At 42.0% G+C, this 15,998-nt stretch overlaps 1 protein-coding gene across 1 annotated transcript in view; it reads left to right on the top strand.

Moving 5' to 3' along the window:
- LOC123750088 (uncharacterized) overlaps positions 1-15,998 on the top strand; it is a 73,650-nt gene that overhangs the window by 40,707 nt on the left and 16,945 nt on the right. The window contains exon 4 of the mRNA XM_069338504.1: positions 781-4,440. Within this exon, the coding sequence (XP_069194605.1) occupies positions 781-4,440 (3,660 nt within the window). The remainder of the gene's footprint in view (positions 1-780; positions 4,441-15,998) is intronic.

The raw sequence follows: 15,998 nt of genomic DNA, 5'->3' as shown, positions 1-15,998 counted from the left end.
TGTTGCAAACTTGTATATGCAAGACAGGAAGCCTGTGTTTAGGCTTATCGATGTCCTCCACCCCCAGGCCAACAAGTGACCTCCACAGGATGCAGTACACAACAGCTGCCTGTCTCCGAGGTTCCTATTTACTGCTAGGAGGGAATTAGAAACATTAGGTGCAATAAAATGCTCCCACCAGACGTAGTTCATTATGCTATAGACTATCAAGTCCATCTTATTTCATTTCCTTGAGTTCAACCTACGCTTGAAACACTACAGGGATCCCAGGTCTATTACTATACCCGGTAATTGGTTGCAAACATCAACCACAAATGTAAACAGTGTCAATATTTTCTTGTTTAACTGATCACCTCTGTAATTGGCACCGGTGATCACCCTTGGTCTTCGTGGCACTCGTTAGACAAATGACCCACCAAAATACAACGTAAACACAACGTTATAACGTGTTGTTTACGGTCACAATGTTGCGTCAATGTTGAGCCACAACATTGTAGCCACATTGAACACGTTGCGACAACTTTCTAGCAACGTTGAAGCCACGTAATGCGATATATAGCTGTTGTCTGGTGGTTTGGTTCCCTATTTTATTGGTTTGGTATTAAGTTATGGCGCGGACGACTGACTTTATTAACTATTAACATTGTAACAAGGGAGATCTTTAATACTATTTACAATGAATACTGAGAATTCTTGTAATAAAATGAGGTGAAGTTGAATTTTTCAGTAATATCAGTAAGAAATTAAATATCATGACGGTATAAATGATTATCAGGGCAGTCTGAGTATGAGGGCCGTATAAGTACCAACAGCAGCGGCCCCAACAGTAGCTGCCCCAACAGTAGCGGCCCCAACAGTAGCGGCCCCAACAGTAGCGGCCCCAACAGTAGCGGCCTCAACAGCAGCGGCCCCAACAGTAGCGGCCCCAACAGTAGCGGCCCCAACAGTAGCGGCCCCAACAGTAGCGGCCTCAACAGCAGCGGCCCCAACAGTAGCGGCCTCAACAGCAGCGGCCCCAACAGCAGCGGCCCCAACAGCAGCGGCCCCAACAGCAGCGGCCTCAACAGTAGCGGCCCCAACAGTAGCGGCCTCAACAGCAGCGGCCCCAACAGCAGCGGCCCCAACAGTAGCGGCCCCAACAGTAGCGGCCCCAACAGTAGCGGCCCCAACAGTAGCGGCCCCAACAGTAGCGGCCCCAACAGTAGCGGCCTCAACAGCAGCGGCCCCAACAGCAGCGGCCACAACAGTATCGGCCTCAACAGTAGCGGCCTCAACAGTAGCGGCCTCAACAGTAGCGGCCCCAACAGTAGCGGCCTCAACAGTAGCGGCCCCAACAGTATCGGCCCCAACAGTAGCGGCCTCAACAGTAGCGGCCCCAACAGTAGCGGCCACAACAGTATCGGCCCCAACAGTAGCGGCCTCAACAGTAGCGGCCCCAACAGTAGCGGCCCCAACAGCAGCGGCCCCAACAGTAGCGGCCCCAACAGTAGCAGCCCCAACAGCAGCGGCCCCAACAGCAGCGGCCCCAACAGTAGCGGCCCCAACAGTAGCGGCCCCAACAGTAGCGGCCCCAACAGCAGCGGCCCCAACAGTAGCGGCCTCAACAGTAGCAGCCCCAACAGCAGCGGCCCCAACAGCAGCGGCCACAACAGTAGCGGCCCCAACAGTAGCGGCCCCAACAGTAGCGGCCCCAACAGCAGCGGCCCCAACAGTAGCGGCCTCAACAGTAGCGGCCCCAACAGTAGCGGCCCCAACAGTAGCGGCCCCAACAGTAGCTGCCCCAACAGCAGCGGCCCCAACAGCAGCGGCCCCAACAGTAGCGGCCCCAACAGTAGCGGCCCCAACAGTAGCGGCCCCAACAGTAGCGGCCCCAACAGTAGCGGCCTCAACAGTAGCCGCCCCAACAGTAGCGGCCCCAACAGTAGCGGCCCCAACAGTAGCGGCCCCAACAGCAGCGGCCTCAACAGTAGCGGCCCCAACAGCAGCGGCCCCAACAGCAGCGGCCCCAACAGTAGCGGCCCCAACAGTAGCGGCCCCAACAGTAGCGGCCCCAACAGTAGCGGCCCCAACAGTAGCGGCCTCAACAGTAGCGGCCCCAACAGCAGCGGCCCCAACAGTAGCGGCCCCAACAGCAGCGGCCCCAACAGTAGCGGCCCCAACAGTAGCGGCCCCAGCAGTAGCGGCCTCAACAGTAGCGGCCCCAACAGCAGCGGCCCCAACAGCAGCGGCCTCAACAGTAGCGGCCCCAACAGTAGAGGCCCCAACAGCAGCGGCCTCAACAGTAGCGGCCCCAACAGTAGCGGCCCCAACAGCAGCGGCCCCAACAGTAGCGGCCCCAACAGTAGCGGCCCCAACAGTAGCGGCCCCAACAGCAGCGGCCCCAACAGCAGCGGCCCCAACAGTAGCGGCCCCAACAGTAGCGGCCCCAACAGTAGCGGCCCCAACAGTAGCGGCCCCAACAGTAGCGGCCCCAACAGTAGCGGCCCCAACAGTAGCGGCCCCAACAGTAGCGGCCTCAACAGTAGCGGCCCCAACAGTAGCGGCCTCAACAGTAGCGGCCCCAACAGTAGCGGCCCCAACAGTAGCGGCCTCAACAGTAGCGGCCCCAACAACAGCGGCCCCAACAGTAGCGGCCCCAACAACAGCGGCCCCAACAGTAGCGGCCTCAACAGTAGCGGCCCCAACAGTAGCGGCCTCAACAGTAGCGGCCTCAACAGTAGCGGCCTCAACAGTAGCGGCCTCAACAGTAGCGGCCCCAACAACAGCGGCCCCAACAACAGCGGCCCCAACAGTAGCGGCCCCAACAACAGCGGCCCCAACAACAGCGGCCCCAACAGTAGCGGCCTCAACAGTAGCGGCCCCAACAGTATCGGCCCCAACAGTAGCGGCCACAACAGTATCGGCCCCAACAGTAGCGGCCTCAACAGTAGCGGCCCCAACAGTAGCGGCCCCAACAGCAGCGGCCCCAACAGTAGCGGCCCCAACAGTAGCGGCCCCAACAGCAGCGGCCCCAACAGCAGCGGCCTCAACAGTAGCGGCCCCAACAGTAGCGGCCCCAACAGCAGCGGCCCCAACAGTAGCGGCCTCAACAGTAGCGGCCCCAACAGCAGCGGCCCCAACAGCAGCGGCCACAACAGTAGCGGCCCCAACAGTAGCGGCCCCAACAGTAGCGGCCCCAACAGCAGCGGCCCCAACAGTAGCAGCCCCAACAGCAGCGGCCCCAACAGCAGCGGCCACAACAGTAGCGGCCCCAACAGTAGCGGCCCCAACAGTAGCGGCCCCAACAGCAGCGGCCCCAACAGTAGCGGCCCCAACAGCAGCGGCCCCAACAGCAGCGGCCCCAACAGTAGCGGCCCCAACAGCAGCGGCCTCAACAGTAGCGGCCCCAACAGCAGCGGCCTCAACAGTAGCAGCCCCAACAGCAGCGGCCCCAACAGTAGCAGCCCCAACAGCAGCGGCCTCAACAGTAGCAGCCCCAACAGCAGCGGCCCCAACAGCAGCGGCCTCAACAGTAGCGGCCCCAACAGTAGCGGCCCCAACAGTAGCGGCCCCAACAGTAGCTGCCCCAACAGCAGCGGCCCCAACAGCAGCGGCCCCAACAGTAGCGGCCCCAACAGTAGCGGCCCCAACAGTAGCGGCCCCAACAGTAGTGGCCTCAACAGTAGCGGCCCCAACAGTAGCGGCCCCAACAGTAGCGGCCCCAACAGTAGCGGCCCCAACAGCAGCGGCCCCAACAGTAGCGGCCCCAACAGCAGCGGCCCCAACAGTAGCTGCCCCAACAGCAGCGGCCCCAACAGTAGCGGCCTCAACAGTAGCGGCCCCAACAGTAGCGGCCTCAACAGCAGCGGCCTCAACAGTAGCGGCCCCAACAGCAGCGGCCCCAACAGTAGCGGCCCCAACAGTAGCGGCCCCAACAGTAGCGGCCCCAACAGTAGCGGCCCCAACAGTAGCGGCCTCAACAGCAGCGGCCCCAACAGTAGCGGCCCCAACAGCAGCGGCCCCAACAGCAGCGGCCCCAACAGTAGCGGCCTCAACAGCAGCGGCCCCAACAGTAGCGGCCTCAACAGCAGCGGCCCCAACAGTAGCGGCCTCAACAGTAGCGGCCCCAACAGCAGCGGCCCCAACAGCAGCGGCCCCAACAGTAGCGGCCCAACAGCAGCGGCCCCAACAGTAGCGGCCCCAACAGTAGCGGCCTCAACAGCAGCGGCCCCAACAGTAGCGGCCCCAACAGCAGCGGCCCCAACAGCAGCGGCCCCAACAGTAGCGGCCCCAACAGTAGCGGCCTCAACAGCAGCGGCCCCAACAGTAGCAGCCCCAACAGCAGCGGCCCCAACAGCAGCGGCCCCAACAGCAGCGGCCCCAACAGCAGCGGCCTCAACAGTAGCGGCCTCAACAGTAGCGGCCACAACAGCAGCGGCCCCAACAGCAGCGGCCTCAACAGTAGCGGCCACAACAGTAGCGGCCACAACAGCAGCGGCCCCAACAGTAGCGGCCACAACAGTAGCGGCCTCAGCAGTAGCGGCCACAACAGTAGCGGCCACAACAGTAGCGGCCACAACAGTAGCGGCCTCAGCAGTAGCGGCCTCAACAGTAGCGGCCCCAACAGTAGCGGCCTCAACAGCAGCGGCCCCAACAGTAGCGGCCACAACAGTAGTGGCCTCAACAGTAGCGGCCCCAACAGTAGCGGCCCCAACAGTAGCGGCCCCAACAACAGCAGCAGCACCAGTAGCAGCAACAGCAGCCCTAACAGCACCAGCAGCAGCACCAGCAGCAGCAGCAGCAGTAGCCCCAACAGCAGCAGTAGCCCCAGCAGCAGCCCCAGCACCAGCAGCAGCAGCCCCAACAGCAGCAGCAGCCCCAACAGCAGCAGCAGCAGCAGCCCCAACAGCAGCAGCAGCAGCACCAGCAGCCCCACCACAGTAGTAGGGTGTAAGCGCCACAGACGAATTTTTGTTTTTTCTGGAAATTCGTGTGTAGCGCTTCGGGGGTTTCAGGTGAATTTGGAAATTCGTGTGTAGCGCTTTTGGGTTTTCAGGTGAATTTGAGGAGTCACAGATTTTGGATTAAGGATTTCTTATGAGCAAGTAATTTCTGAGATCTTAGAAGTTTGTTAAAAAGTTCTTATAATGAAAATAAGTAGGAAAATCTTAAAGAAAAGTTTTAGAAAAAATCGTGTTTGTATCACAGCATTTCCAGGTGAACTCTACGGACATATTTTGTCTGTTTTCAACTTCTGGAAATTCGTGTGTAGCGCTTCGGGGGGTTCAGGTGAATTTTGAAATTCGTGTGTAGCGCTTTAGGGTTTTCAGGCGAATTTGGGGAGTCACAGATTTGGAATTAGGGAATTCTTATAATGAAAAATAATGTCATACGAGTTTGCTAAAGTTCTTATAAGAAAAATAATTTCCGAGACTTAGAAGTTTGTTAAGGCCTTATGGGAGAAATTCAAATATCGTGTGTAGCACTTTAGGGCTTCCAGGAGAACTCTACGGACATGTTTTACATGTTTTCAACTTACAAAATCGTCTATGTAAGCCTTAGTTATTCATATAAATTTAGAAAATCACCTGTGTAAGTCATGGTTTTCAGGGTTTCGTACATCACACCCCCCTCCCTCCCCCCTTACCTCGCAATCTGTCGCGTCACCTTTATTTACTTTACGCCCGGACAGCCAGACGGCTCTTATCATATCTTATCTCCATAATATCTCTACCGTCCCTCCTCTCTCTCTCTCTCCTCCTCCTATTTCCTTACAACTATTTTCAGAGTTTCAAATAATCATAGAAGTTTATTTATATGTTTATGACCGAATTTGTAAAAGGACCATTTTCAGAGAATATTGTCTTAGATGTTTTGTTAAGGAAAACAGCCAACTTATCCATAACATTTAGTTTTATATCCATTTACGGCTATTTCATCTGTAAAGACCAAAATTGAACAGAGCCCAGTTTTAAGCTCATATTTCATCAGAGTCCAGTTTATACCGAAAATTCGCCAGAGTCTACTTTGAGAGCAATATTCGTCAGAGACAGTTTTAGCTCATATTTCATCAGAGACCATTTTATACCTAAAAATGAACAGAGTCCACTTTGTGAGCAAATTAGTCAGAGACAGTATTCAGCTCATATTTCATCAGAGACCATTTTATACCTAAAAATGAACAGAGTCCACTTTGTGAGCAAATTAGTCAGAGACAGTATTCAGCTCATATTTCATCAGAGTCAAATTTATACCTAAAAATGATCAGAGTCTACTTTGAGAGCAAAATTAGTCAGAGACAGTATTCAGCTCATATTTCATCAGAGTCAAATTTATACCTAAAAATGAACAGAATCCACTTTGTCAGCAAAATTAGTCAGAGACAGTACTTAGCTCATATTTCATCAGAGTCCAATTATCAACAGAAATTCGCCAGAGTCTACTTTGAGAGCAAATTTCATCAGTGTCCTGTAATCTGTGAAAATGTGACAGAGTCCAGTTCTTGATCGAAATTCATCAGAGTCCAGTTTTCTAGCAAAATTCGCCAGAGTCTACTTTGTGCCAAAATATTCAGAGTCCAGTTCATGATCGAAATTAATCAGAGTCCAATTAAAGACCCAAATTTGGCAGAGACCACATTTCGCTACTAGCAGTCCAATCCCCCTGAAATTTTAAACAGTTATATTTCAGACGTAGTAAATAAGATCAAGTCAGTTACAGAGCTCCAGCTCTTGTCCCCCTGTATTTGCATATTTTCTCTATATTCACTGTGTTCTTCGTATTCTCATCCGTGTTCACTCCATGTTCTTCAAATGTTCACAGTCCCATTCAGTTCATATTTTCACAAGTATCTCCATTTTTTATGTAATCTTTCTCTTAGTCTCATTATGTTCTCTACAAATTCTAGTCATATTTTCTATGTTTTCATATTCATCACATGTTCTCTTTACAACTTTTATACTCAATATTCATGCTAACTTCCATATTTTGTGTTCTTTGTCAATATTCATGTTCCTCTACAAGTTCATGTTCCTCACAAGATCACTTCGTTTTTTCACCTTCACTTACATGTTTTCTACAATCTTTTGTCATATTCTCCATGTTCTTCACAAGTCCATTGTTCATTCTTTGTATTCCCTATTCTCCTTATCATGTTTTCATGTTCTCTGTAAGTTCATATTCCCAGCATGTTCACTGTATTCATCAACTTTTCTTACATGTGTTCTTTACCATGTTCCCCATATGTTCTCTAGGTTTTCCCCTTACATGTTATTTAACGTTCCTTAACTAAAAAAAATCTTTCGCCAATCAACTAAAACATAGTCACTTTCGTCATTTCTCAACTAAACTTATTATCCAGTCAACTAAAAATTGTCAAAGGAATCTTTCCAACACTGTTCATAACTAAACTTATTCCCTAGTCATCAGAAAATAACCGTGTTCTTCTTGTTTCATTGTCATTTCATAACTAAAATTATCCATCAATCAACAGAAAAAGTCATATTCATCATTTCGTAACAGCCATTATGTTTTCGTCAAGAAAGAAAATATAGTCAAACATATCTATCATCGTCGTTCTTAACTGACATTTATACTTTGTGGAGCACTAAAAAATAGTCAAATGTAACTTTTTCAACACTTTCGTAACTAAAATTATATGTCGCTAAGTAAGAAAAATTGTCAAAGGAATCTTTCCAGCACTGTTCTTAACTAAACTTATTCCCTAGTCATCGGAAAATAACCGTGTTCTTCATGTTTCATTGTCATTTCATAACCGAAATTATCCGCCAATCATCAGAAAAAGTCATGTTCATCACGTTTTGGCTTTTGCTCAACTAAAAGTATTCATCGGTCAACTAAAAATAGTTACTTCATCATGTTTCCTTGTCATTTCTTAACTGAAATATCACTTCTCTCATCTGAAAATAGTCAGGATTAACCTCATTCAACACCGTTCTTAACTAAAACAGCCTTTCGCTTAGCTAAAAATTGTCAAAGGAATCTTTTCAACGCTGTTCATAACTAACTTTATCCATAGTCAAGTAAGAAAATATAGTCAAAGATATCTTTCATCGCTGTTCTTAACTGACATTATACTTTGGGGAGCACAAAAAATAGTCTCCCTCGTCATGTTTTGTCTTTTTCCTCAACTAAAAGAGTCAAATGTAACTTTTTCAACACTTTCATAACTAAAATTATATGTCGCTAAGTAAGAAAAAATAGTCAAATGTAACTTTTTCAGCACTTTCGTAAAAATTATATGTCGTTAAGTAAGAAAAATAGTCAAAGGTGCTCTCCGTAACACCAAAGTTACTCTTCGAGATAACAAAAAAAGACGCTCTCAAACACTCAAAATTTACTCGCATCCTCAAAGTTATTCTCAGAGTCATCAAAAAGTTAATCTCAGTCATCAAAATGCTATTCTCCAAGTAGCCTTTCATTCATCAGAGAACTTTCTAAGACATCTTCGTTCATTAAAGTTAATCTCAGAGGCATAAAAGTTTTTCTCGGAGCTATCAAAAGTTAATCTCTAAAACAACAAAAGTTAATCTCTGTCATCAAAGTTGATCTGCAAGATATCTTCGAGTCATCAAAGTTACTTTTCATTACATCAAAGACGCATTCAAATACTACCCATGTTCTCAGAAGTCATTCTCAAAGTTATTCAAAGAGCTAACAAAAGTTATTCTCAGAGTCACCTTCGTTCTTCAGAGAAACTTTCCAAAACATCTTTGTTCATCAAAGTTATTCTCAGAGTTAACAAAGGTAATCTCTAACTCACTCTCAGTCATCAAAGTTAATCCAAGAGACGTCAAAGTTAATCCAAGACATCATCTTTCATCAAAGATATTCTCTCTAAGCCATCAATGTTCTTCTCTAAGACATAAAAGTTATTCTCTATGTCAACAAAAGTTATTCTCTGAGCTAACAAAATACTACTCATGTTCTCAAAGACATTCTCCAATTCATCAATGTTGTTTCAAAGACATCAAAGTTAATCTCAGAGTTATCCAAAGACATTCTCAAAGTCATCTAAAGTTATTCTCTAAGCCCTCAAAGTTATTCCCAGAGTCATCAAAAAGTTATTCTTCAAAACATAAAATTTGCTCTGTAAGATATCTTCGTTCATCAAACTTATTCTCAGAGATATCTAAAGTTATTCTCAGAACAATCAAAAGTTATTCTAAGACAACAAAGTCTTTCTCAGAGTCATCAAAGTTATTCTCAGAGTCACCTTTGTTATTCAAAGAAGCCTTCTGAGACATCCTCGTTCAACAAAAACTATCCTCAGAGCCATCAAAAAGTTAAATACAGTCGTCAAAGTTTTTCTCTAAGTATCTTTTCGTTCATCAGAGAAGCTTTCTAAGACATCTTTGTTCATCCAAGTTATTCTCAGAGCTATCAAACTTGTTCTCAGAGTCATCAAATGTTATTCTCGAAGTCATCAAAGTTATTTTCAGAGACATCTAAAGTTAATTTCTATGTTATAAAGTTATTCTCAGAGACATCTAAAGTTAATCTTGGTCATCAAAGTTGTTCTCTAAACATCAATGTTGTTCTCCAAGACAGCAAAGATGTTCTCAAAATCATAAAAGTTATTCCCAGAGCTATCAAAGTTATTCTCAGAGTTATCCAAAGATATTCTCATGTCCACAAAGTTATTCTGAGCTATCAAAGTTAATCTCAGACATCTTCATTCATAAAGTTATTCTCAGTCATGAAATGTTATTCTCTAAGTAACTTTCCGTTCATCAAAGATATTCTCTAAGTCCTGAAAGTTATTCACAGAGTCATCAAAGTTATTCTGTAACTCACTTTTGTTCATTAAAGTTAATTTCTATGTTATAAAGTTATTCTCAGAGCTAACAAAATACTACTCATGTTCTCAGAAGTCATTCTCAAACTCATCAAAGTTATTCTCAGAGTCATCAAAAGTTGTTCTCTAAAACATCAATGTTGCTATCTAAGACATCAAAGATGATCTCTAAATCATAAAAGTTAATCTTAACTCACCTTCGTTCATTAGAGAAACTTTCCAATCCATATTCGTTGACCAGAGTTATTCTCAGAGTCATCAAAGCGATCTCTAATTCATCTTCGTTCTCCAAAAGTTGTTCTCTAAGACACCTTCATTCATCAAAGAAACTCTCCTTCTTCCATCATGTTATTCTTTAAGACATCTTCAGTCATACAATTTTCTCTCCAAAATGTAACTAGTTCAGCTTTTCATACCAAACCTGCATTTCTGTTAAAACATATTTTCTTAGTTGTTTTACCCTAAAACTGTTCTCTGAACTACACTGTTCAAACCTACGTAACCTATCCTCTCCACCCAATGTTACTTAGTTAACGTAACGTTCCTAAACCTAGCTTTACCTATCCTAACATACCTTACCTTACCTTCCCTATCTTACCTAACTTTACCTATCCTAACATAACTTACCTTACCTTCCCTATCTTACCTAACTTTACCTATCCTAACATAACTTACCTTACCTTCCCTAACTTAACCTAACTTTACTTATCCTAACTTAACTTACCTAACTTATTCTGCTTAACATAACTTACCTTACCTTCCCTATCTTACCTAACTTTACCTATCCTATCCTAACCTAACTTGTCTTACCTAACTTAATCTTACTTTCCCAAACTGATGTATCCTAACTTATCTAGTCCAACCAGACATGATCTAACTTAAGTATTCCTTCTTGTCTTTGTGTTTCGTCAATCATTGTCTCATATTCATTTACTCATTTCATTAGTTATTTTCTCAAATGGTCACTTATGCATTTCAAGTGCTATTTGTTAGAGATTGGATATTTAAGCATTTCAAAGAATTATAATTTCTCAAATGGACGTTTTTGCATTTCAAGTGCTATTTGTTTAAGATTGGGTATTTAAGCATTTCAAAGAATTTTTGTTATATATGGGCATTTACTCATTTCAAGGGATAATTTCTCAAATGGACGTTTTTGCGTTTCAAGTGTTATTTGTTTAAGATTGGGTATTTAACCATCTCAAAGGATTTTTGTTATATATGGGAACTTACTCGTTTCAAGGGCTAATTTCTCAAATGGTCATTTTTGCAGATCAAGGGTTATTTGTTAAAGTTCATCAAGTTGCCCATAAGTTGTATTAGTAGGTTCTATCTTATGTTCTTATTCCCCAACCCCTTAACCTATCCTTTCAGATGTAGTTTGTTGAATATATTATCCTTTTCCTAACCTTTCAGATGTAGTTTGTTGAATATATTATCCTTTTCCTAACCTTTCAGATGTAGTTTGTTGAATATATTATCCTTTTCCTAACCTTTCAGATGTAGTTTGTTGAATATATTATCCTTTTCCTAACCTTTCAGATGTAGTTTGTTGAATATATTATCCTTTTCCTAACCTTTCAGATGTAGTTTTGTTTCTCCTTTTTGTATATTTTTACCCAAACCCACCATCCCACTTAACCTTCTTTCCTTCTTTACTTTGTTTTTCACATATAAGTTCATTCTTTATCATAGTAATAATAAAATTACAATAGTAAAGAATCAGATCTACTAAGACTTGAAATTGAGAAACAAGAGCTCAAGGGAGTGAGAGCATGAAAGAAGAGCAAGGAGTAAGAGAGAGGGGGCGGAAGAAAATGGGACCAAAGAAGAGAGAATGAGAGAGAGTGTGGGCATGGGAGCACTAAGACATGAATTCAGAAAAAGAAAAACTAAGTGAATGAGAATGAGGGTGTGAGAATGGGAGCAATAAGACTTGAATTTGAGAAACAAGAGCTCAAGGGAGTGAGAGCATGAAAGAAGAGAGAGAATAAGGGAGAGAGATAGAAAAGGAGGGCTAGAAGGAGTAGGAGAATCAAAGTAAAGAAGGAAAGAAGGTTAAGTGGGATGGTGGGTTTGGGTAAAAATATACAAAAAGGAGAAACAAAACTACATCTGAAAGGTTAGGAAAAGGATAATATATTCAACAAACTACATCTGAAAGGTTAGGAAAAGGATAATATATTCAACAAACTACATCTGAAAGGTTAGGAAAAGGATAATATATTCAACAAACTACATCTGAAAGGTTAGGAAAAGGATAATATATTCAACAAACTACATCTGAAAGGTTAGGAAAAGGATAATATATTCAACAAACTACATCTGAAAGGTTAGGAAAAGGATAATATATTCAACAAACTACATCTGAAAGGTTAGGAAAAGGATAATATATTCAACAAACTACATCTGAAAGGTTAGGAAAAGGATAATATATTCAACAAACTACATCTGAAAGGTTAGGAAAAGGATAATATATTCAACAAACTACATCTGAAAGGTTAGGAAAAGGATAATATATTCAACAAACTACATCTGAAAGGATAGGTTAAGGGGTTGGGGAATAAGAACATAAGATAGAACCTACTAATACAACTTATGGGCAACTTGATGAACTTTAACAAATAACCCTTGATCTGCAAAAATGACCATTTGAGAAATTAGCCCTTGAAACGAGTAAGTTCCCATATATAACAAAAATCCTTTGAGATGGTTAAATACCCAATCTTAAACAAATAACACTTGAAACGCAAAAACGTCCATTTGAGAAATTATCCCTTGAAATGAGTAAATGCCCATATATAACAAAAATTCTTTGAAATGCTTAAATACCCAATCTTAAACAAATAGCACTTGAAATGCAAAAACGTCCATTTGAGAAATTATAATTCTTTGAAATGCTTAAATATCCAATCTCTAACAAATAGCACTTGAAATGCATAAGTGACCATTTGAGAAAATAACTAATGAAATGAGTAAATGAATATGAGACAATGATTGACGAAACACAAAGACAAGAAGGAATACTTAAGTTAGATCATGTCTGGTTGGACTAGATAAGTTAGGATACATCAGTTTGGGAAAGTAAGATTAAGTTAGGTAAGACAAGTTAGGTTAGGATAGGATAGGTAAAGTTAGGTAAGATAGGGAAGGTAAGGTAAGTTATGTTAAGCAGAATAAGTTAGGTAAGTTAAGTTAGGATAAGTAAAGTTAGGTTAAGTTAGGGAAGGTAAGGTAAGTTATGTTAGGATAGGTAAAGTTAGGTAAGATAGGGAAGGTAAGGTAAGTTATGTTAGGATAGGTAAAGTTAGGTAAGATAGGGAAGGTAAGGTAAGGTATGTTAGGATAGGTAAAGCTAGGTTTAGGAACGTTACGTTAACTAAGTAACATTGGGTGGAGAGGATAGGTTACGTAGGTTTGAACAGTGTAGTTCAGAGAACAGTTTTAGGGTAAAACAACTAAGAAAATATGTTTTAACAGAAATGCAGGTTTGGTATGAAAAGCTGAACTAGTTACATTTTGGAGAGAAAATTGTATGACTGAAGATGTCTTAAAGAATAACATGATGGAAGAAGGAGAGTTTCTTTGATGAATGAAGGTGTCTTAGAGAACAACTTTTGGAGAACGAAGATGAATTAGAGATCGCTTTGATGACTCTGAGAATAACTCTGGTCAACGAATATGGATTGGAAAGTTTCTCTAATGAACGAAGGTGAGTTAAGATTAACTTTTATGATTTAGAGATCATCTTTGATGTCTTAGATAGCAACATTGATGTTTTAGAGAACAACTTTTGATGACTCTGAGAATAACTTTGATGAGTTTGAGAATGACTTCTGAGAACATGAGTAGTATTTTGTTAGCTCTGAGAATAACTTTATAACATAGAAATTAACTTTAATGAACAAAAGTGAGTTACAGAATAACTTTGATGACTCTGTGAATAACTTTCAGGACTTAGAGAATATCTTTGATGAACGGAAAGTTACTTAGAGAATAACATTTCATGACTGAGAATAACTTTATGAATGAAGATGTCTGAGATTAACTTTGATAGCTCAGAATAACTTTGTGGACATGAGAATATCTTTGGATAACTCTGAGAATAACTTTGATAGCTCTGGGAATAACTTTTATGATTTTGAGAACATCTTTGCTGTCTTGGAGAACAACATTGATGTTTAGAGAACAACTTTGATGACCAAGATTAACTTTAGATGTCTCTGAGAATAACTTTATAACATAGAAATTAACTTTAGATGTCTCTGAAAATAACTTTGATGACTTCGAGAATAACATTTGATGACTCTGAGAACAAGTTTGATAGCTCTGAGAATAACTTGGATGAACAAAGATGTCTTAGAAAGCTTCTCTGATGAACGAAAAGATACTTAGAGAAAAACTTTGACGACTGTATTTAACTTTTTGATGGCTCTGAGGATAGTTTTTGTTGAACGAGGATGTCTCAGAAGGCTTCTTTGAATAACAAAGGTGACTCTGAGAATAACTTTGATGACTCTGAGAAAGACTTTGTTGTCTTAGAATAACTTTTGATTGTTCTGAGAATAACTTTAGATATCTCTGAGAATAAGTTTGATGAACGAAGATATCTTACAGAGCAAATTTTATGTTTTGAAGAATAACTTTTTGATGACTCTGGGAATAACTTTGAGGGCTTAGAGAATAACTTTAGATGACTTTGAGAATGTCTTTGGATAACTCTGAGATTAACTTTGATGTCTTTGAAACAACATTGATGAATTGGAGAATGTCTTTGAGAACATGAGTAGTATTTTGTTAGCTCAGAGAATAACTTTTGTTGACATAGAGAATAACTTTTATGTCTTAGAGAAGAACATTGATGGCTTAGAGAGAATATCTTTGATGAAAGATGATGTCTTGGATTAACTTTGACGTCTCTTGGATTAACTTTGATGACTGAGAGTGAGTTAGAGATTACCTTTGTTAACTCTGAGAATAACTTTGATGAACAAAGATGTTTTGGAAAGTTTCTCTGAAGAACGAAGGTGACTCTGAGAATAACTTTTGTTAGCTCTTTGAATAACTTTGAGAATGACTTCTGAGAACATGGGTAGTATTTGAATGCGTCTTTGATGTAATGAAAAGTAACTTTGATGACTCGAAGATATCTTGCAGATCAACTTTGATGACAGAGATTAACTTTTGTTGTTTTAGAGATTAACTTTTGATAGCTCCGAGAAAAACTTTTATGCCTCTGAGATTAACTTTAATGAACGAAGATGTCTTAGAAAGTTCTCTGATGAATGAAAGGCTACTTGGAGAATAGCATTTTGATGACTGAGATTAACTTTTTGATGACTCTGAGAATAACTTTGAGGATGCGAGTAAATTTTGAGTGTTTGAGAGCGTCTTTTTTTGTTATCTCGAAGAGTAACTTTGGTGTTACGGAGAGCACCTTTGACTATTTTTCTTACTTAACGACATATAATTTTTACGAAAGTGCTGAAAAAGTTACATTTGACTATTTTTTCTTACTTAGCGACATATAATTTTAGTTATGAAAGTGTTGAAAAAGTTACATTTGACTCTTTTAGTTGAGGAAAAAGACAAAACATGACGAGGGAGACTATTTTTTGTGCTCCCCAAAGTATAATGTCAGTTAAGAACAGCGATGAAAGATATCTTTGACTATATTTTCTTACTTGACTATGGATAAAGTTAGTTATGAACAGCGTTGAAAAGATTCCTTTGACAATTTTTAGCTAAGCGAAAGGCTGTTTTAGTTAAGAACGGTGTTGAATGAGGTTAATCCTGACTATTTTCAGATGAGAGAAGTGATATTTCAGTTAAGAAATGACAAGGAAACATGATGAAGTAACTATTTTTAGTTGACCGATGAATACTTTTAGTTGAGCAAAAGCCAAAACGTGATGAACATGACTTTTTCTGATGATTGGCGGATAATTTCGGTTATGAAATGACAATGAAACATGAAGAACACGGTTATTTTCCGATGACTAGGGAATAAGTTTAGTTAAGAACAGTGCTGGAAAGATTCCTTTGACAATTTTTCTTACTTAGCGACATATAATTTTAGTTACGAAAGTGTTGAAAAAGTTACATTTGACTATTTTTTAGTGCTCCACAAAGTATAAATGTCAGTTAAGAACGACGATGATAGATATGTTTGACTATATTTTCTTTCTTGACGAAAACATAA

The sequence above is a fragment of the Procambarus clarkii genome, chromosome 40 (genome assembly GCF_040958095.1).
Source record: "Procambarus clarkii isolate CNS0578487 chromosome 40, FALCON_Pclarkii_2.0, whole genome shotgun sequence".
Lineage (NCBI taxonomy): Eukaryota > Metazoa > Arthropoda > Malacostraca > Decapoda > Cambaridae > Procambarus > Procambarus clarkii.
This window is presented reverse-complemented; position numbering and strand designations above follow the sequence as displayed.